Here is a 20,428-nt window from a genome sequence, read left to right as displayed (position 1 = left end):
CGCCTGCGCGCAGTAAGACTCGGTGGCCGGACCAAAACTCCCAAGATGCTGTGAAAGCCGAGCCCAAGCAACCGGAAGGCCCGCAGGGGAGACAGGGGCGGGTGCGCAGTGAAAGCTAGCCAATGGTGGTGTGCGGAAGGAGTGACGTATGCGCCTGGTCTTCCAGTAGCGGGCGGCGGAAGGTGTGTTGAGCGCATGCGTCCTGTGGCAGCCTAGAAAAAGGGGCTGCTGGCGGGCCGAGCTGAAGACATGGAGCAGGGCTACGGAGGTTCGTCAGGGTGGCTCAGTGCGGGGTGGAGGCAGACGGGTGCTCCCTCAGCAACGCAGCTAGGGCTGCGTAGAGGGCCGCGGACTCGGGCCTACGCCGGAGCGCGGTTACTCCAGCCCGACTCGCGGAGAGGAGGCCGGGGCGCGCGCGCGCGCTTCTCATTGGACCTAGGAGCCGTCGCTCCCGGGGCGCTGCGTGCGGATTGGTCGGCCAGGCTTGAGGAGGCGGGCGGGGTTTGGCGGGCAGACGCTGCGGCGGGCTTCGGGGGGCGCCTTGGGCTGTCCTGGCCGTTTCTACCCTCCAGCCCCAGCGAAGCTGGGTCGGTGGACCCCGCCGCTCGGAGGCCCGCCTTCCCCTTCCGAAGACCACAAAATGGCGGCGCCCGGGGGCGGAGCCACAGCGAGAGCTCGTGGGGCGCGGGGTCCGCGGTTGGAGCCCGAGGGAGTTGGGGTGCCTGTCTCCGGCCTGTGGGGCTTCGCGGGGGCCTGCGCGCGGTGCACGTGGTCGGTCGCGCGGGTCCCGGAAGCCGTCCGGGCGGCGCGGCGTCAGACCTTTCACCTCCAGTCCCGCGGTGCAGCGCAGTGGTTTTGAGCACGGTCTCTGCAGGGGTCAGTCTCGGCGGACTCCTGCCCTGTGCAGGAGTCGTGCTGGCCTAGGGACAAGACTTCGCGGTCAGGTGTTGGGTGTCTTTTTGTGCGTTGGGGGCGGGGAGGAGGGTGGCCTGGAAGTGGCTGAGAGCTGTGAAAGAGGGAGTGTGCCCCTTGGGCCTCGCAGCCTTCGGCAGGACGGATCTTCTCTAGCGGCTGGGTCTCAGTGCCCAGAATCAGAGGTTCCTCGGAGGCGTTTACTCCGTGCTGGAAGTCAGGTTTGCCCGGAGTGAGCAGTCGAACTTTGGAATACGTGGGATAGGACTTGACCAGGTGCAGTCCTTATCCAAGTATGTGAGCTTGGAGAAGCAAGCAGTCTGATCTCGGCCGCAACCGCTAGGGAAGGCACGGATCTTGAAAGGTGGCAGTGTGAGGATCCAGCAGCAGTAATTGCAAGGGAGGTGCTGAGGTGCACGGTGTGCTTTGTCTCCAGGGTCCAGGGGTGCCTCACCCTGGCTTCTCCCGTCTTTTCTGCAATCTGATGGGGTCTCGCAATTTTTTGCCTGTTTCTCACCAGATCTCTCAGACAGTAATCCTGCCCCGTGTACACACCCTGAGCATGAAGAGGTTTTGTTTCCCTCACTTCCTGTTTGCCAAAACCCTTCAGATTCAGTTTAGGTGGTGGGGCCTCCCTGAATTCTTCCTAGCTTGGGCACCTAGAGTTATTTCTCAGATTTCCTGAGTCTTGATAGTTGTTCTCTGGCTGTAGTAGGTATCTAGATCTGAGTTCAGGTCCCAGTTCTTCCATTCTCCAGCCACTTGGGCCTCTGGGTACAACAGGGTAATTATTACCCACCTAAAGGGGCGTTGTGAGGTTATGTGATTAGCGTATGCAACTTAGACCAGCACCCCGTAGTTGGCCATTTGCTGATAGACTCGCTGCTTGGTCTTTCTACCTCACACATGTAGAAGGCTGTGTGGCATGGGGAGACTGTAGTCTGGAGAGGGCAAACATCAGCGGCATGTCTTTGGATCAATGACCCTAACCTTTAAGCGTTAGCTTTCTAATCTCTAAATGGCATTCAGGGACACTAACGTATGCTCAGTGCCTGTCATGTGTCAGCACACGTTGGACACTTAGCTAGTGGCTTGGGTTGCTCTGGGGAGAGAGACAGGGTGTATTCCTGTTCTGTAATGTTGGGGATTGTTGACGGGTGTGGATAACTGCCCTTTCTCAGCTCTGAGGTTCCAGGGACAGAGAAATGACAAGCCCATACAGATGCTGTCATGGGAGTCCACAGGGGCAAGGGAAGCCACCACAGAGAGGAGTGCTACCTGGATACCTTAGGCCAGGGTGAAGCCCTGGGACTTGAAGGCCCAGGGGAGCATTGGAGGGTCCAAAGTCACAAAGAAGTGAGGCCTACAGTGGCACTGTTGTCGTCTCCAAATTCTGAACTTTGTTTTTCAGTTATGGGGGACTTAGGGCTGCTTGGTGAGCCAAACCGCCCCCAGGGTACGGACACAACTGTGTCCTCCTACCAGGCCAGCTGGCATTTTGTCCTGTGTTCTCCTAAGTTGTGGATTGAGACTTAGGCCACGGTCCCTCAGCAGGTTGCCGGCAGAGCTGGCCCCAAAGCCTATTCTCCCCAAATCTTTTTCTGCTTTGACCTCAGGCAGGTGGAGTGTGGTAATGCGAATCAACCAGTTGTGGAGAATTTTTAGAGGGACAGTGTGCATTCTGGTGCCTCGTGAGGCTGACATGGAACTCTCCTTAAAGGCGATCACTTTTGGCTCCTCAGAGCACCTCAGAAGCACCTCTTGTCTAGCGTGACAAATAGGATCGTAACTCACAGTTCTTCTCTCCGCAGGCTATGGGGCATGGAGTGCTGGACCTGCCAACACCCAAGGTGAGACCTTATGGGGAGGCACAGATTCCACCCCCGCAGGTCTGATCTGAAGTACCATCATAACAAACCTAGACACCGTGAACTGTAACCTGGAGAGGCTGACAGGGGGACTGGCGCTAGCCTGCAGATCCAGTGACCTTTTCTGTAAAGGGCTACACAGTGAAATTTGTTTTGGCTCTGGGAGCTACACAGTCTCTGCGATGCAGGAGTCACAGAGATGTTTATAGAGAAATAGATGTGGCTGTGTGCTGGTGATATTTACTTAAGAGCGCTGAAATTTGCATACCATGTAATTTTCATGTGTGATCGTCTTTATTTTAGGCATTTGGGTTATTCTAAGTAAATAGCCAGGGGGTTAATGAAAGATTTTTTTTGACTAATAGACTTTATTTTTCAATGGTTTTAGATTTATGGGATTAAGCAGATTCCATAGGATCTCTCCACAGGATTCCATATGATCTCTCTACTTTTCACCCCAGGAGTTTCCCTTATTATTAATATTTAGCATTAGTGGGAAACATTTATTGTCAGCAACAAGTCAGTGTCAATACACTGTTGTTAGTTATGATCCACAGTTATACTCACTGGTTGCATGGTTCTGTGAGTTTTGACAAGTATATGAAGGACACAAAGAATGCATTTCACGTCATGAAATACTTTTTTTTTTTTAATTTGCAGCCATTTAAAAAAGTAAAACCCATTCTTAGCTTGTTGGCTGTACAAAAACAGGCAGCAGACTAGATGTGACGTGGGGGCTTGACTTCCGCCCCTGCTCTGGAATCCAGATCACGAGGCTCTCTGTGCTTGAAGGACCCAAATGTCCTTCCTGGTGGCAAAGTTTTCTGCTTTTTGCCAGCATTTGTTCCAGGGGATGGGCTGAGGGCCCTCCTTGTTTTCTGAGCCCGGAACTTGCCCTTAGCACCATTGGGGGTGGTGGAATCACTTTTTCACCCATCACCAAGTTTTAAAAGAAGAGGCCCTTCATGTCACTAGGGTACATAATGTCCCCTTCCTCAGTTGAGTCGGGGACATGATTTTCCACTGATACATTGTCTGTGTTGATGGTGCCTGAGCTCCGGCTGCTGGTGAGAACTGGCACTTTTGAAGGGCTCTGCCAGGGGATCTGGCCTCTTGGCTGGTGGCCCACGCTGGACACTTCCTGGGAATGCTGCAGCGTCCTTTCCGCTTGTCCTACTCGGGGAGACGGGGCTTGCCTACGAGAGAAGTCTTGGTTATGCTTAGTTGAGTGCTCCACACAGGAAATGAGTTTTACAGCTGGTGGGCCCCAGCCATTCCTGGCCTTATCGGACAGCCAGGGGTGCCTCCCACAGATTGCCGCCTGCGGCCCTGGACCTGTGGGTAGTGGAGTGAGGGGATGGTTAGCGGGGCTATTTCAGGTACCTTCACTCTGTATACAAAACTCTTGTCTGTTTTTGTTTCCTCTAAGGTGCCTACGGAACTGGTGTGGCCAGCTGGCAAGGTAGGCCCTTTGGGTGTCTGTGAGTGCGCAAGATGTTCCTCTGGTCAGCTACCCAGAAGGGCTGGGACACAGGGACCTCCCATCCCCATCTCCCATTCTAGCTGGGCTCGTAGCTCTCCTGAAGACTTGGCAGGTCCAGGCATTCTCAAGGAGAACTTGTTGGAGGCCAGGGTTGTGGTTGTGTTCTGGGAGCAGCAGCCCCCACTGCTGCTTGTGCGTTCTCAGCCATCTCTGGCTTTGGATGAGGAGCAAGACTTCAGATCTGGCATGGAAAACCTACCGCTCATTGCTGAGGCTGCATCGCTGCCCTTCTCCTGCTGTCTTTTGGCAGGCGATGTGCACAGTGTGGGGTGATGCCAGTTACACTTGGTTCCTTGACACTCTTCCTTCTGTGTGGGTAGTGGGTGCTTCTCCCCAGATGTGTCTGCCATAGACTGACTTTGTGGCTTGGCTCTTCCTCCCTGTGGCAGGTTATGAAAACTACAATTATTATGGCGCACAGAACACCAATGTCAACACGGGAGCGACCTACAGCTATGGCCCAGCCTCATGGGAGGCCACCAAGGCCAGTGATGGCCTGGGAGCTGGGGGCCCTGCCGTGCACATGGCTTCTTACGGCCCAGAGCCGTGCACCGACAATTCCGACTCTCTCATTGCCAAGATCAACCAGCGTTTGGACATGATGTCCAAGGAAGGAGGCAGGGGCGGGAGCAGCGGCGGTGGGGAGGGCATGCAGGACCGGGAGAGGTGATTATGAACCTGGTCCCTTCCTTGAGGATCCCCCCCCAGCCCCAGCTTTGTGCAGATGACAGTGGGCACCCCCTCTTCCGGGGAGGGCTTTCCCCTAGCTCCCTCCTGAGTGTGGAGTAGATGAGTTGGGCAGAGGCATCACAGTGGGACTATTTGTGTCTGGGGTGGTGGGGCTTAGCTAAACTACACCAGTGCTAGACTTCTTATTTCTGCGTCAGGTACCTGTAGATCTTGTTCTTGTGGCCAAGGGTTTCATGTACCTCATTCAGCAATGTCCAAGGGGGTTTATATGTTGTGCCTTCTCAGCATTGAGGAGACCTCTGTGGTGGTGTGGTGTGCTGTTCTGAATATAGGGAAGCCAGCTGTGAAGGAGACCTGGGCTTGTACCTGGATTATAGTGACGGTTATGCTTCCTTTCCAGCTCCTTCCGCTTCCAGTCGTTCGAGTCCTATGACTCCAGGTCTTGCCTCCCCGAGCACCATCCTTATCGCCCCAGCTATAGCTACGATTATGACTTTGACCTGGGGCCTGACCGAAACGGTGGCTTTAGCAGTCAGTACAGTGACTGCCGAGACCCAGCCCGTGAGCGGGGCTCCCTTGATGGCTTCATGCGGGGCCGGGGCCAGGGCCAGGGCCGCTTCCAGGACCGGAGCAACCCCAGCACCTTCATGCGCAGCGACCCTTTCATGCCGCCCGCAGCCCCCTCGGAGCCCTTGTCTGCTCCCTGGACAGAACTGAACTATGTGGGTGGGCGGGGCCTGGGAGGCCCCTCCCCCAGCCGGCCACCGCCTTCCCTGTTCTCCCAGTCCGTGGCCCCTGACTTCGGTGTAATGGGCATGCAGGGGGCCGGCGGTTATGACAACTCGGTGTCCTACGGATGTGGCCGGTCACAGACCCGGATGAGGGATCGGGTAAGCCCTCAGGAAGTTCTAATCTGCCTTTTCAAACAGCTAGGTAGAGGCAAATTTGTGTCCTGTAAGATTCACTCATTTTTAAGTGCACGATCAGGTTTTAGTAAAACGTACAGAATTGTGCAGCCTTCACCAGCATCTAATTTTATGACATTTCCATCCGCTGGGAAAGATGCAAACCTCTGCCATTAGCAGTCACTCCCCATCCTCGCCTCCAGCCTTGGCAAGCACTAATCTGCTTTCTATCTTTGTAAGAGTCATTTCTCCCAAGCTTTCATGTGAATGCAGTCATAACATGTGGCCTTCTGTGTCTGACTTATGCGTGGCATGAAATTGGGGATGGGGGCATGGCTCAACTATGTCTTCTCCCTTTGTTTTCTGGAAATATCTTCTCTGACGTTACAACCTCTCCTTTCTTCGTTTCTCTGGGGTATCTTAATGGTCCGGGTAAGCGGTACATCAGATGTGCTTGTGTCTGTAGCCCAGGCGGAGAGGGTTTGACCGCTGTGGCCCAGACAGCATGGGCAGAAAACGGAAGCAGTTCCAGATCTACGATGAGCCAGATGCCAAACTGGCCCGGGCTGATAGCGAAGGAGATTTTTCTGAAAACGGTAGGCCCCGGGGGGTGTGGGATGAATCTGTTTCCTGCTCAGTGCTCTACCTACCCGCCCGTACATACAGTGGACAGGTGTTGAACTCGAGGGTAGCGCGTGTCACCCACTCTCCCGCGGCCCCCACTGCAGTTAGCACAAGCACGGTCACTCTGGACAGTGAGCCTGGGAGGGTGAAACAAGGAGTGGACCAACTCCCAAGGGGCTGACTTTCTCTCTCCTTTGTGTCTGGTAGATGATGGAGCTGCTGACTTCCGGTCAGGAGATGAAGAATTCAGGGGTGTAAGTCCATCTTCACTGGTCACCCTTTTTTATTTCTCTAGTGTGGGATTTTTTCTTTACTTAGCCTTTTTCTCCCAAAGAGGCAGGAACAGCTTCTGTGGTAGACTTGATTGCTTTGTGAGTGGATTTAATAGTCTGACTTGCAGCTAGATTTCTAAGAGTTTTGCACTCATGACAATCCTTCCTTCTTGAAAAAAACCCTGGCCATTCCTGTATCGTCAGTGATTTGCATAGCCACACGCGGGCCGAGACTTTCAAACTCGTGTTTGAAAGTGAGCACCCTGTGCTGGTGCTCAGCTGCCTCCTTGTCATCAGCCCTTAAAGCCAGTCACAGGAGAGAGGCATTAAAGGCCACCCCTGAGCCATGACCACACACGAGCACCTAGGTGGTGAGCCTTTGCTGCCCCTGCAAACTCTAATCCATGTCTGGGGGTAGCCTGGAGACCTGGATGTGTGAAGGCTTCGACCAAGTGCTTCTGATGGTCAGATTGGGGCTGGGGGCGGGGGGGGGGGGGGCGTGTCTTACTCACTCCCTAATTGGTTTGCTTAGATCTTGAGTCTGGGAATCTCTGCTGGTGACTTTTATTTAATCTTGAGCTGAATGTCTAAGAAATGGGCAATGTTTCGATTTTCAGTTACAGATGCATCATTTTTAATCCACACCTGGTTTGTTACAGCCTTTGGTAAATATGAACAGAAGGCTGGGGAACATGGTAAAGCCCTTTTTCGGTAAAGCTTGCTGGAGTTAGCATCCTGTCAGTCAGGGTTTCATGACATAGAGCTGATGGATGGGCTCTTGGCACTCCCACGTGCAGAACTGCGCAGGCACACAATTACCAAGGGCAGTTCTTTAGCCGTAGAAAGAACCAGAAAAGAGCCAGTGACTTTACTAGAAAAGCAGCTGGTCATTGCAGAATCTCAGAAGGCAACCAAGAGCAGTGACAGAACACGCTCAGCCTCTCCCACTGCCCTGGGACTTGTCCTGACACACTGTGACCAGGTGGTGGCAGGGTGCTAGGTCGGTTGTAGAAAGTTACAGAAACTCCACCTCATAGTCCGACTTTATGTGTTCCCTTTTTCAGGAGGATGAATTCTTCGACCCCGGGAGGCAGAGAGGTAGGCATTGCTTGGTGTCCCTCTGAGCTTTCCTTTGTCTGCTCAGCTCAGGCCGGGCTGGCCTTCTGAGCAAGCCTGGGGCCTGGATGCAGGGACTGGTGGCTCAGGGCAGAAGAGAGGCCATGGCCACTGGGTGGGCCTTGGCCATGGCGCTCACCGTGAGGCCCTACTACAGTGCTTAGAGGAGCACTTGTTGGAAACAAATCTGTTTGCCTCACTTCATGGGAGGCTGTGGCGGGGGGCTGGGGGAACACCTCATTTCTGAGTGTCTACAACAGCTTGCGGTGGTAGGGAAGGGAGAGTCTCAGAAATGAAAGAAAGGCGCTCTCCAGCCCATCTTCTGTGTTACTTATTGGCCAGTGCAGATCCCTCTACTGTCTTTTCCTGGGCTTCTTTCTTTCCTCATAGTTCCTCGGCTGCCAGCCCAGTCTTGTGCCCTCAGCTTCTGTGGTGGGATGCCAGCAGCAGCAGTCGTCCTGCTGTGCAGGACAGTTTAGACACCTGCCCCGGTTGGGAGCTGGGGGAGGAGGGAGGGGAGACCTGTCAGGTACACCCAAGCCCGGGATCCTCCAGAGATTGTCCTTGCTCAGCAGGGCTCACCAGTGCCCTTACAGGGCACCTGCAAGTCCAAAATAAGTGGCAAGAGCAGAGCAAAGCTAAACCTTTTTGACGGGCCATGGAGAAGCAGCCTGAGACTATGTGGCCTTGAGCTTACCCAGAAACCACTTGTTTCTTTTCCTGTTCCCAAGGGTCTGTCCGTAGCTGCTTTTCCCCAAGAATGACAGGCTGCCTCCTTTGTGGCTCTGCTCCCATCAGTCTGCAGGCCCCTGGCTTAGATCCTCTTCCTGTGTGTTCAGGCCGAGCCACCCTGCTGAGGTCCTCCCGCCTCAGTCCTGAAGCAGTTATGCCTGTAGCTTGGGACCACACAGCATTTAGCAGCTCGTGCAGCAGGGCAGATGCTAAAGCAAAGGTGACATGTTTATTGCGCGCAGGTCCTGCTGCCTACCCGGGATGACTTTGCTATTAAACAGCAGTAATAGTTTCAGGCAGTGACCTCTTGCCAAAAACCCCACACGCCCTTTTGAGAGGCTTCTGAGCAGCGCACGCCGGTCGCCATCTTCGTGGGACAGTCTCGTGACTGGCATCAGGGGTAGGGGTTACAGTTCAGATGCTTATCCAACCTTTCCTTAGTGTCTGGCCCTGGCCCTGAGCCACAGTGGCCTGGCCTGGCCTGACGCTGGGACGCTGGGCTGCACAGCTCTCGGAGGAGCTCCTGCACTGGCCCCAGGGGACGACGGAGGACCAGTTGGTCTCTTCCCACTTTTGTTTCTAGGACTGCTTCCCTCGTAGCCCTGGGAAGGCCCTAGATGGACTGTTTTTGTGAGTGGAAGATAGAGTTTGGGCCAGCAAGGACTGTCAGACCTGCTGAGGCCCTAGTTCAGAAGAGGCTGACGGGACAGTCGTCATGGCCCACCCAGAGGTGGGACGGAGGGCGGTAGAGTGGCTTGCTTTATTTTCTGAGGCCTTCCAGCTGCTGCCTCTTTATCTGGGAAGAACTGCTTCTCTCTCTCCTTAAGTGACTTTGGGAGAAGACCCAATGGTAGGGCACTGGATCGGAAAAGCAGGATAGGAAAGGACAAGAGAGCAGGTGGGCCACGGTGTGAGTGGGATGGGCGGACTGGGTCTCTGGCCCATCCCAGCCTTAGCAGGCCATGGGGGGGAAGTAAGGTGACTCCCTGGGAACTCCCAAGGGTTCTCATCAAAGGCACATCCCTGTTGGGAGCCTTTGACAGACTATTGGTGCCTCAGGGTGTCCTGACCCTGCCCTGTGTGGAGGCAGCGGCGGGTATGGGGGCGTAGTGGCCATACTGTGGCCCCCCACCCCCATCAAGGCCCTGGTGCCTCAGCTCCTCTGTGGGCTCCTCAGGGCATCTCGAAGGAAGTTATCTGTTGCAGGAGAGAAGGACGATGAGGATGATGAAGTAAAGAAGAGAAGAGAAAAGCAAAGGAGGAGAGACCGGATGCGAGACCGAGCGGCCGACAGGTGAGGAGGCAGGCAACGTGGGAGGTTGGCCGGAAGCTGAGCGCTGGCAGGGTTCTCCGGAGCCCATCTGTCTTCACTCCACAATGCAGGAGCAGCTTGGTTTGATCTGCCTCTGGAGCCTGTCAGGTGGAGAGGAGACAAAACTGGGGAAACAGATGGCATTCTGTTCTTGCCAGTGGGTCTCTGTGGCCCGCATGTATCCAGCAGGGGGCTCTCTTGCTCTCTGCTCCCCTCCCGCGAGTTTCCTTGCCCCTGGTTTGTGTGTGTCACTCCGGAGAGGTGAACTTCATTCAGCAGAACTGCTGAGAAGGTGCTTTGGGTGTCTTATCCAAATCCAGACCACCTCCAGAGTTCAACATGGCAGTTACGTATGCAAGGATAGTATCTTACAGATTTTGTCTCTAAACAGAAAAAGAATTACAAAAGTGCAAAGGGTGTTGGGGTGACCACACCATGTGCCTCTCTGTCTCTCCAGTGATCAGGTGACTACTGACTAGAGATGTAAACTACTGGTGGCCACGGGAGCCCTTGGTTGCTCAGGCCTTGACCACATGTGGTTTTTCTACACGCAGGCTCTCCTTCTGTCGTAAGGGGGGATCCTTGCCCTTAAGGCTCAAATGGGGTGGTGCTTTTTCTGTGCAAATAAATGCAAAAGAAACTTTAGTAAAAGAGCCAACAGTTGGGGTGCCTGGGTGGCTCAGTCGGTTAACCTTCTGTCTTCAGCTCAGGTCATGATCTCAGGGTCCTGGGATTGAGCCCCACATCTGGGCGCTCTGCTCAGCAGGAAACTCCCCCCTCCCCTCTCTGCTGCCTCTCTGCCTACTTGTGATGTCTCTCTCTCTGTCAAGTAAATACTTTTTTTTTTTTTAAGTTTTTAAAAAAGAGCCAACAGTAGAGCAAGAAAGCCGGGAACTAGAAGGTAGGATCTTCTGAGTGTTAAACAGAAATTCATCAAAATTTTTGTTTTCAGATAGATAAATACATGATGACTAGGTCATATTATTTTCATGCCTTAAGAGAACTGAGATGACTTTTTCAGAAGGAATCTTTAGACTCCACCCTAGGGACAGAAGGTCCTCAAAGAGACCTGGAGAAATTGTTACAGGGGTAGTAAAGCTGAAGCAGGAACCCCACACTTCTTTGATAGCTTCCTGATACCCGTTCGTACTCATAGGGCCCTAGAGCTTTTTCCTTCATTCCTCTTATCGAGGGGCGTGCCTGAGTGGCTCAGTCACTTGAGCATCTCCCTTGCCTTCAGCTCAAGTTGTGATCCCAGAGTCCTGGGATCAAGCCCCGAATCGGGCTCCCCGCTTGGTGGGGAGCCTGCTTCTCCCTCTTCCTCTGTTTCTCCCCCAGCTTGTGTTGCTCACTTTTTGTCTCTCAAATAAACAAATAAAACCTTTAGGGAAAGAAAAAAAAAATCACTCCTCTGTCGAGAGTATATGCAAAACCAGGTGTCTTGTGCCTTGTTCGGAGGTCAGAAGCCAGGCATTGAGAGCTGGCAGAAGTCTGAGTTGGTAGATGTGGAATCCTGAGTGCCACAGGGCCTATGCTATTAACCCAGATACACCAAAGCCGCCTGGGCATAGCAGAGGGAAGCAGCGCCTCTACTGTGAGGACATAGGGCTTTGTTGGCTGTTCTCTTGCTTTATAATATGACTACATTTGTGAGGTTTTTAAAGTACACAACAAAGATTATGGTTTTTAGCTGTAGAATTTGATAATGATAGGTCTTAATGTTAAGTCCCAGGGGAAAATTGTTCTTGGTTTTGTGAGTTTTAAATCGTGGAAGGTCTTCAGGAATTTCTCCCTCACACTAAAATGAGGTTCCCATGCGCTATCCTGGTGGCACAGGAAGAAGTTACAGAGTTAGGTACTACACCCGCATCTGCTCCTCCCCAAGCAGTGGTCTGGGGCCTTCAGGGAGTCCACAGTTTGGAAAGTCTCCACCTTAGTGTCTTCTCTTATGGGCCCTTGGGCCAAAAAGACTGGTGTGGTGCATGAATCATTTTCCTAAAACACTTGCAAGATTGCACCCCCATTCTCAGGATAGGGAGACCTGGGGCGTCTGCTACTCTGATGCCCCACACGTCAAAAGTCTTGGTAAATTGCTTCCCCGTTTCCATTTCCATTCTGACCAAAGATGAGCTGATTATTGTTAGGTCATCATTCTTTTCATCTTTTCTCCAGGATTCAGTTTGCCTGCTCTGTGTGCAAGTTTCGTAGCTTTGAAGATGAAGAAATCCAGAAGCATCTACAAAGCAAATTTCACAAAGAGACACTGAGGTTTATCAGTACCAAACTCCCTGACAAGACGGTGGAGTTCCTCCAGGTAAAGCACACTTGACCTCAATCGCAGTTTCCTGATGGTCCTCCAGGAATTGATCCCTCACAGAGAAGGGAGAGGGAAGGGAAATAAGAGGCCTGGACATTTCAGAATAACAGCAGACAAGTTCCAAGTCCGAGGGACAGCTAAGCACTCCAGCCATTGTAGTTCCCATCTGTGGGGTAGCTGAGACAGAGCTGTCCTCTGCTGGGGGCTTGGTAGCCACCTTGGTGGACTGCCTCTGGTGTAGCTGGGAGAGGCACACACACCATGCTGTCCTTGTTTCATTCGGTGACATCTCCTCTAGGAGTACATCGTAAACAGGAACAAGAAGATTGAGAAGCGGCGTCAGGAGTTGATGGACAAGGAAAGCACAAAACCCAAACCAGATCCTTTCAAAGGTGAGTTGTGATGCTGGGGCACGCCATTCCATGTGCTGCTTAGACATGAGGCATGGCGCAGAGCCGGCCCAGCGCAGGGCTGCTGAGACTCTGATGGGAGGACCCTCGGGTGGGACACTCGGCGATGGAAAGAGCCTTGTGAGCATGGCCTGATGAATGTCACACGGCTACTGGCAGCTTATTGGACTGATAGGAAGCCCTCTGGTGTTTTTTCCTTCTTCTTGTGAAAAAAAAAAAAAAAATGATGAGAAGGATGAAAAATGTTGAAGATCCCCAGGTATAGAAGGGCTTCTGTCCACACACCCATGCTGGAGGGCGGTGATGGCCCCACAGATGCTGTCCTAACCTGGTCCTTCGGGACTGCTGGGAGTATATGGGGGCCCTTCTGGGGGCAGGAGAAGAGCATCACTTGCCAGCTGTCCCAGATGGCACCAGACTTGGGTTCTGTCAACAGGGATTGGCCAGGAGCACTTTTTCAAGAAGATAGAGGCCGCTCACTGCCTGGCTTGTGACATGCTGATCCCCGCGCAGCATCAGCTCCTCCAGCGGCACCTGCACTCGGTGGACCACAATCACAACCGCAGGGTGAGTCCCCTCCCCAGGCCGGGCCAGGTTGGGACCTGCAGGCCGCCAGCGGTGGGGCGCAGAGCCTTCTGTGTCTTGCAGGGAATGCTGGCATCTTCAGGCGGTCTTGATGGAGTCCACTGAGTCTGTGATTTCATCAGTGCTCATAAGAGGCATTCCAGTTTCTACTAAATTGTGAAAAAAACGTGTTGCTTAGGGTTGACTTAGAGTAGCTGAAATTCTCCTGGTTAAGAATGTCCCTTTTGGGGTGCCTGGGTGGCTCAGTGGGTTAAGCCGCTGCCTTCGGCTCAGGTAATGATCTCAGGGTCCTGGGATCGAGTCCCACATTGGGCTCTTTGCTCAGCAGGGAGCCTGCTTCCTCCTCTCTCTCTCTCTGCCTCTCTGTCTACTTGTGATCTCTCTCTGTCAAATAAATAAATAAAATCTTTAAAAAAAAAAAAAAAAAAGAATGTCTCTTTTAAACCACACAAGTGTGTTTCCCAGTTGCTGACAAACTGGGTTTCCTGGGAGCAGAGGCCAAGGGCTGTCCAGAGCACAGTGGCCTAGGGGACCCATAGTTAAGAACTGACTTGGTCCTACTTAGCTGATGGGGCCCAAGACTAAATGTGTAGCTTGGTATTACCAGGGGTTTTTTGTGTGTGTTTGGTTTTTGTTTTTGTTTTTTTAAAGATTTTATTTATTTATTTGACAGAGATCACAAGTAGGCAGAGAGGCAGGCAGAGAGAGAGGAGGAAGCAGGCTTCCTGCTGAGCAGAGAGCCCGATGTGGGGCTCGATCCCAGGACCCTGGGATCATGACATGAGCTGAAGGCAGTCACTTAACCAACTTAGCCACCCAGGAGCCCGGTTTTAGTTATTTTGTTGTTGTTGTTGTTGTTGTTTTTATAAAGAGTCAAATCACAGACTTTGGCTTTGCAGGCCCCAGGGTCTCTACCACCTCACAGCTGCTGCTGGTGGGCAGAAGCAGGAGTCCAGATGTAAAGCATGGGCGTGGCCACATTTGGCCCTAGCCTCTGGCTTGCTGAGCCCTGGTTTAAGGCCTGTCCTTACTCCTGCCTTAGAATCTGCTAGTTTATGAAAGATCATCCAGAGAGCATCGTACCAACAAGGGGTTATCATTTGAATGGGTCGAGCTCTAAAACAGCCAAATAGTTGCAGCATTCCTACTTCCGTGGCTGAATTTGTCACTGAAACTCAGAAAACTGAAAAGAAAAATTTGCCCTTCTGCTATACCGAGCCGACACAGCAGCTGTCTGTCTGCAGGTGTCCTCATTCTGTCCTTGTTCATGCACAGGGGACCTGGATGTCTGTGGTGTCCTTGTGCTCTTATCTTTGATCAGACTTTTCTGCATTGCCTCATGTTCTCAGTTCCACTATCCCTCCAGGGCCACCTTTCTCTCATTACTGGAGTCTGGCATCAGAGGACTTGCCATAGTGAAGAGAGATGGTAGTCCTCGTCCTGTCTCGGGCTGACACCAGGGCAACTCAGGGGAGCCTGGCTAGTGTTTCTTGCCCCCCTCTGTGTACACCATGTGTAAAAGTTCTCCTTTGGTTCCATTTGCAGTTGGCTGCTGAACAGTTCAAGAAGACCAGTCTCCATGTGGCTAAGAGTGTTTTGAACAACAGACACATAGTGAAGATGCTGGAAAAATATCTCAAGGTTTGTGCTTAGGAGTGCAGTGGACAGGAGAAGCTTCTGGAGTGCAGGATGACTCTGCAAGTGTGGAGCTGCATCCAGAGCGCAGTATTTAGCATTTCTGAGTCTTGGGAGGAACAGCCAGGTGCAGGAATGTTTTGGGCCAGGTTTCCTGCACCTCCGTGCTTGCCCAGGGTCTGGGATATGATCCTGCTTGATTGGTCTGTGTGGCGGTGCGGGCTTACCATAAGAAACCTCGAATATCTGCGAAATACTGAGCAAGTGATGCTGAGGTACTCACAGGGAAATCCAGGTTAGGTGATGCTTGTCCAGGAAAGAAGCCAGAAAGAGGTTTTGCAGCAGAGGCAGCTATCCGTGAGCCAAGAGCTCGAGGGGAGGAAGGGCCAGTGCTGCCACAATACTGAGCCTTAGTGACAGGAGCAGAATAGTAGAATTCCAGACAGGGTGCCCTGGAGCGAAGCCCAGCTGGGACAGCCCCTGCTTCCTCCTTGGGAAGCCCATTTGCTAAACACTTCACCCCCGACTTCAGTGTGGGGGGTGCAGAGTAAAGCACCAGCACAGCCCAACTACGAGGACCTGTTTGCTAGCCTTTCGGTCCTTAAATTCTTCTTTTCGTGCCAGCCGTTAAAGGCATAGAATCTAAATAACAATTTAAGAACTGTGGCTGGTCAGTGCTTTTGTTTGTACTTTATTTTAAAGATTTTTTTTCTTTTTTTGAGATTTTATTTATTTATTTGACAGAGAGACGGCAAGAGAGGGATCACAAGCAGGCAGGGGAGTGGGAGAGGTAGAAGCAGGCTCCCCCCTGAGCAGGGAGCCCAGTGCGGGACTTGATCCCAGGACCCTGGAATCACGACCCAAGCCAAAGGCAGATGATGTTTAACCAACCAAGCCGCCCAGGCACCCCGATTTTTTTTTTCTTAAGTAACCTCTGCACCCAGTGTGGGCCTTGAACTCCTGACCCTGAGGTCAAGAGTCATGTGCTCCCCTGACTGAGCCAGCCAGGCGCCCCCTAAATACTGTATTTTTAAAATCCACTTCTTCATCTGCTGATGATGTCTACATTTCCTAAACTAGAGACAGTTTTAGCTGAATTTTGGCTTTTGAGAGTCAGATTTGGATTCCATCCTGGCCTTGGACAGCTTGCTGAGTCTTCTTACCTACAAAATGGGGCACCTGTATAACCTGTGTACTTAAATGACACGAAAATTTAAAATAGTCTTTTTTGTTTCAATTGGGTTAAGAAATCCTAAGTCTTTTTGAACCTTTCTTCACTATTATATGCTTGAATAAAAAGTGTAAAACGGGGGCAGTTGTATTAGATATTTGTAAATAGGGGCACCTGGGTGGCTCACTAAATGTCTGCCTTTAGCTCAGGTCATGATCCCAGGGTTCTGGGATCGAGCCATGTGTCAGGCTCCCTGCTCAGCAGGGAGTCTGCTGCTTTTTCTGCCCCTCTCTCACATGCATGCGCTCTCTTTCTTTTTTATTTTATTTTATTTTATTTATTTATTTGTCAGAGAGAGACACAGCAAGAGAGGAAAAAAAGCAGGAAGAGCATCAGCTGAGGGAGAAGCAGGTTCTCCACTGAGCAGGGAGCCTGACTCAGGGCTTGATCCCAGGACCCTGGGATCATGACCTGAGCCGAAGGCAGATAAATAACCAACTGACCACCCAGGTGTCTCTCTCTCTTTCTTGAACAATTCAAAGTCTTTAAAATAAATTAATAAGTACTTGTAAATCATTCTAAAATATATTAAAAGCTTTTGAATGAGGGAGAAGTACATCTTTCAAAAACCCATTGTGAATATTAAAATTACTAGTATACAAAACAAGAATAGCCCCTGATTCTGCCTTCCCCATTCTGCTTTAGTCCTAGCTAACCAAATAAGAAAATAAAAGTTCGGGCGTCTGGGTGGCTCATTTGGTTAAGCAACTGCCTTCGGCTCAGGTCACGGTCCCGGAGTCCTGGGATCGAGTCCCGCATCAGGTTCCCAGCTCTATGGGGAGTCTGCTTCTCCCTCTGACCATCTCGCCTCTCATGCTCTCTCTCACTGTCTCTCTCTCAAATAAATAAAATCTTTAAAATAAAAAATAAAAGTTAAAAGACAAAAGGTGCAAAACGGTTGCAGTGAGGCTTTTCTGAGAAGCCTTTTCTGAATCTGGTGGTGCTGAGCACCTGTTGGGCGCACTCCCTGGCTGTAGTGGGAAGTGTTTCTCTTGTTGGCTGTTCAGCATAAAAACACGGCACCCTGGGCTCCCTTCAGTCTCCCTCTGCTCTTCCTGGCCAGGGTGAAGACCCTTTCACCAGCGAAGCTGTCGATGCAGAAATCGAAGGAGATGACAATTTAGGAGGTGAGGAAAAGGAGGAGACACCCGAGGAGGTGGCCGCGGAGGTGTTGGCTGAGGTCATTACGGCAGCAGTGAGAGCGGTAGATGGGGAAGGAGCGCCAGCTCCGGGAGGCAGTGACGCGCTGGCCCAAGGGGAAGGCCCCACGGACGCAGCCCTAGCCGCTTGCGGTCCCCACTCCGAACAGCTGGTGGGAGTGGAGGCACCGTGTGGCGTGGCCTCTGAGAAGGGCAGCGCCGAAGCGGAGGCAGGAGGTGAAGCCGCCGAGGCCGGAGGGGACATGCAGGCGGCCGCAGCAGAGGTGGAAGACCCCGTGAGGGTCGTAACTCCGGCCCCGGCTGTCGCAGAAGCCGAAGCAGAACAGACTGATGCGGACCCCAAAGACGTCCCTCCCACAGAGTGACCCTCCTCCCTGTCACCAGGGACGTGTTTCATCACGCGTTGCTCTTTTCTCCTTTTGTTTGTAAGCAGAACTAGGGTGTGTGTTTCTGGAACATGCTGGAAAATTTGGTGAAGAGACCCAGCCATTTGCTTCAAAAAAGTGTACCTCACGGGCTTGTGTTCTAGAGTTGTATGGCTTTCTGCCTTGGTTCGGAGGCTGCAGAAGTTGTACATTCCCCGTGGCTGTGAAGTCTCTCTACACTGCAGTTGGAATAATAAAAGATGGGTAATTAGATTTTGATGATATTTTGCTTGTTAAATACAGCAGCTGGCTGAATGCCCTTTTTTATTTTTTTTTCTGAGAGCAGCTTAATACTGGGATGTATCTTGCTTTATACAGGATTTTTTTTTTTTTTTTTAAGTTTTAAGACTTGGCTTTGGCTTCAGTTTTTGACCTGCTTCGGTAGCACACTGCGTGTGGTGTGTGATCCTCACAAGATGTAGCGGGATCTTGTGAACGCGATGTTGGTTCTGGCACACCCATGAGCTGTGCTTGAAGGCCTCATGAATTTGGTGGACCTGCGCACTCGGACTCCCGCCCACCAGCCCCTCCAGAATGAGGACGTTTTGCCTAAGGTGTTACTCCCACAATCTCTGTAGTCTCTGGTGAATCACTCTGTAGTTTGGAGGGGTTTTGTGTTGGCCTTTTTATTTTTTTTCCTCTTTTTTTTTTTTTTTTTAACCTCATTTGTGTTTCTCTGTTATTTCAGGGTTTTTGTTCCTGTTTTTCCTTTCAATTGAGTTACTACTCCCTAAGTATATTTAAAAGCAAAAACTTAGTATCACTCCCATGAATAGAAAATATATAAATTGCCATAGATAGATGCTATCTGTAAGAAATGAATATAGTGAAATAAACACATTTCAGATAAATACTATTCCTTTAGAGGTTTCTGAATCTGTGGGAAAGGAAAGCTGGCACTTGTTAAAGGGTTGCAAGCAACAGTCACACTTTCATATAATCAAAAGAAGTGGAAGATACTTCCCTCTGGAAATGCTGCTTCTGGGTCTGTTTTCCCTGCAGACCCTTAACGGTCTTCCTGGGGGAAGCATTGGCCAGAGGAACTGGCGAGATGGTAGGAGGCTCCATGAGCATCTACTGCATACCAGGTGCTCATTCATGATAAAAGGAAGAGAAAGGCCCTGCTCTCAAGGACCTTTACTGGAAATGTGAGATGAATATTTATGAAAAGTCAGTATAAGAATTAGAAACAAATAAATTGCTCAGTAAGTAAGAAAATGGTGTCTTTGAATTGTCTGTGCCCGGCGCCACTATTGTTAACGTCACTACTGTTACATTGGTGTGCCTTACCCACAGGTTGCGGGTGCCCTTTGAAGTTTCTTCTCTTGAGGCAAAAAGGTTGGTGGCATTGAACGTCAGTAGTCTCAGAAAGGGTAACAGAACTCTGAAACTGCTCTTTTGTCTCTTGTAAATAATCCAAGGCCTAGCCTAAAACCAATCTAAATTTCAGCATATTTCTTCCTCTCGCCAGTGTGAAAGGACACAAATCATTTTACTTCTAAACTTGGATTAAACCAGGCCCTCATTCCCCAAGATGGGAGTAAGTACTTGGATTGCACTAAGGGATGCCCTTCGGTCTCCTGAGGGGACAGGAATAACCTGCAGGCCCCTTACTTTAGTTGTTTCCCACTGGTTGACGAGAAACCCGAGGGGAAGTGTAAGTAACTTTTAGGGTTGACATCTGAAGATACGCAGGTAACCCAAATTAATGCACAGATAATGTGAGACACCAGTGGCCCTGAACTTTATAGAGACCTTTTTTTTTTTTTTAAGATTTTATTTCTTCATTTGACAGAGATCACCAGTATGCCGAGAGGCAGGCAGAGAGAGAGGAGGAAGCAGGCTCCCCGCTGAGCAGCGAGCCCGATGCGGGGCTTGATCTCAGGACCCTGAGATCATGACCTGAGCCGAAAGCAGAAGCTTTAACCCACTGAGCCACCCAGGTGCCCCCAGACTTTTTTTTCTTTTAAGATGATTTAGGAGATGAGGCATCTGGGTAACTGTTAAGCATTTGCCTTCAGCTCAGGTCATGATCTCCAGGTCCTGGGTCGGGCTCCCTGTTCAGGGGGCAGTCTTTTTCCCTTTCCTACTTCCTGCTCCCACACACTCTCTCAAGTAAAAAATCTTCAAAAAAAAAAGGTTTATAGGATTTGACAATCCCTGCTATTCCCAAGCCAAAATATCTCAGAAATGGCAGCCTGATGTCAGCTTCATGTAATCCTATTGTGGACCTGTGTGATTTCACTGGGTTTTTTATGAAATTAATTCAGTTACTAAAGGGGAAATACCACAGTGTAATAAGCAAAGTACTCGTTCCAGAGGACATCAGGGGCACCTGGCTTGTTCGGATGGAAGAACATGCAACTGTTGATCTCAGGGTCACAAGTTTGAGAGGCACAGTCATTACATGTAGAGATCACTAAAAAAAAAAGTAAAAGTGCATAGTCGGGGGTACCTGAGTACCCCAATTAAGTGTCCTACTCTTTTTTTTTTTTTAAGATTTTATTTACTTATTAGAACACAAACAAGGGGAGTGGTAGCCAGAGAGAGAGGGAGAAGCAGGCTCCCTACAGAGCAGGGGAAGCCCAATACAGGACTCGACCCCTGGACTCTCAAGGGTCATGACCTGAGCTGAAGACAGTGGCTTAACCAACTGAGCCATCCAGGCACCCAAGTGTCCTACTCTTGATT

The 20,428-nt window shown here is 51.1% G+C and overlaps 1 protein-coding gene across 1 annotated transcript; it reads left to right on the top strand.

Annotated features, from left to right (window-relative positions):
• The first annotated feature begins 155 nt into the window (after positions 1 to 155).
• AKAP8 (A-kinase anchoring protein 8) lies at positions 156 to 18,950 on the top strand. Its single transcript, XM_032314033.1, has 14 exons — positions 156 to 268; positions 2,724 to 2,762; positions 4,210 to 4,242; positions 4,713 to 4,989; positions 5,414 to 5,903; positions 6,385 to 6,514; positions 6,750 to 6,796; positions 7,879 to 7,912; positions 9,869 to 9,956; positions 12,147 to 12,288; positions 12,590 to 12,683; positions 13,138 to 13,268; positions 14,832 to 14,927; positions 17,216 to 18,950. The coding sequence occupies exons 1-14, from the start codon at positions 250 to 252 to the stop codon at positions 17,675 to 17,677; spliced, it is 2,082 nt and encodes a 693-aa protein (XP_032169924.1). The 5' UTR covers positions 156 to 249; the 3' UTR covers positions 17,678 to 18,950.
• Positions 18,951 to 20,428: the final 1,478 nt, after the last annotated feature.

Source organism: Mustela erminea, chromosome 1, assembly GCF_009829155.1.
Source record: "Mustela erminea isolate mMusErm1 chromosome 1, mMusErm1.Pri, whole genome shotgun sequence".
Taxonomy (NCBI): domain Eukaryota; kingdom Metazoa; phylum Chordata; class Mammalia; order Carnivora; family Mustelidae; genus Mustela; species Mustela erminea.
The sequence above is the reverse complement of the archived record's forward strand: the minus strand, read 5'-3'. Positions and strand labels throughout refer to the sequence as shown.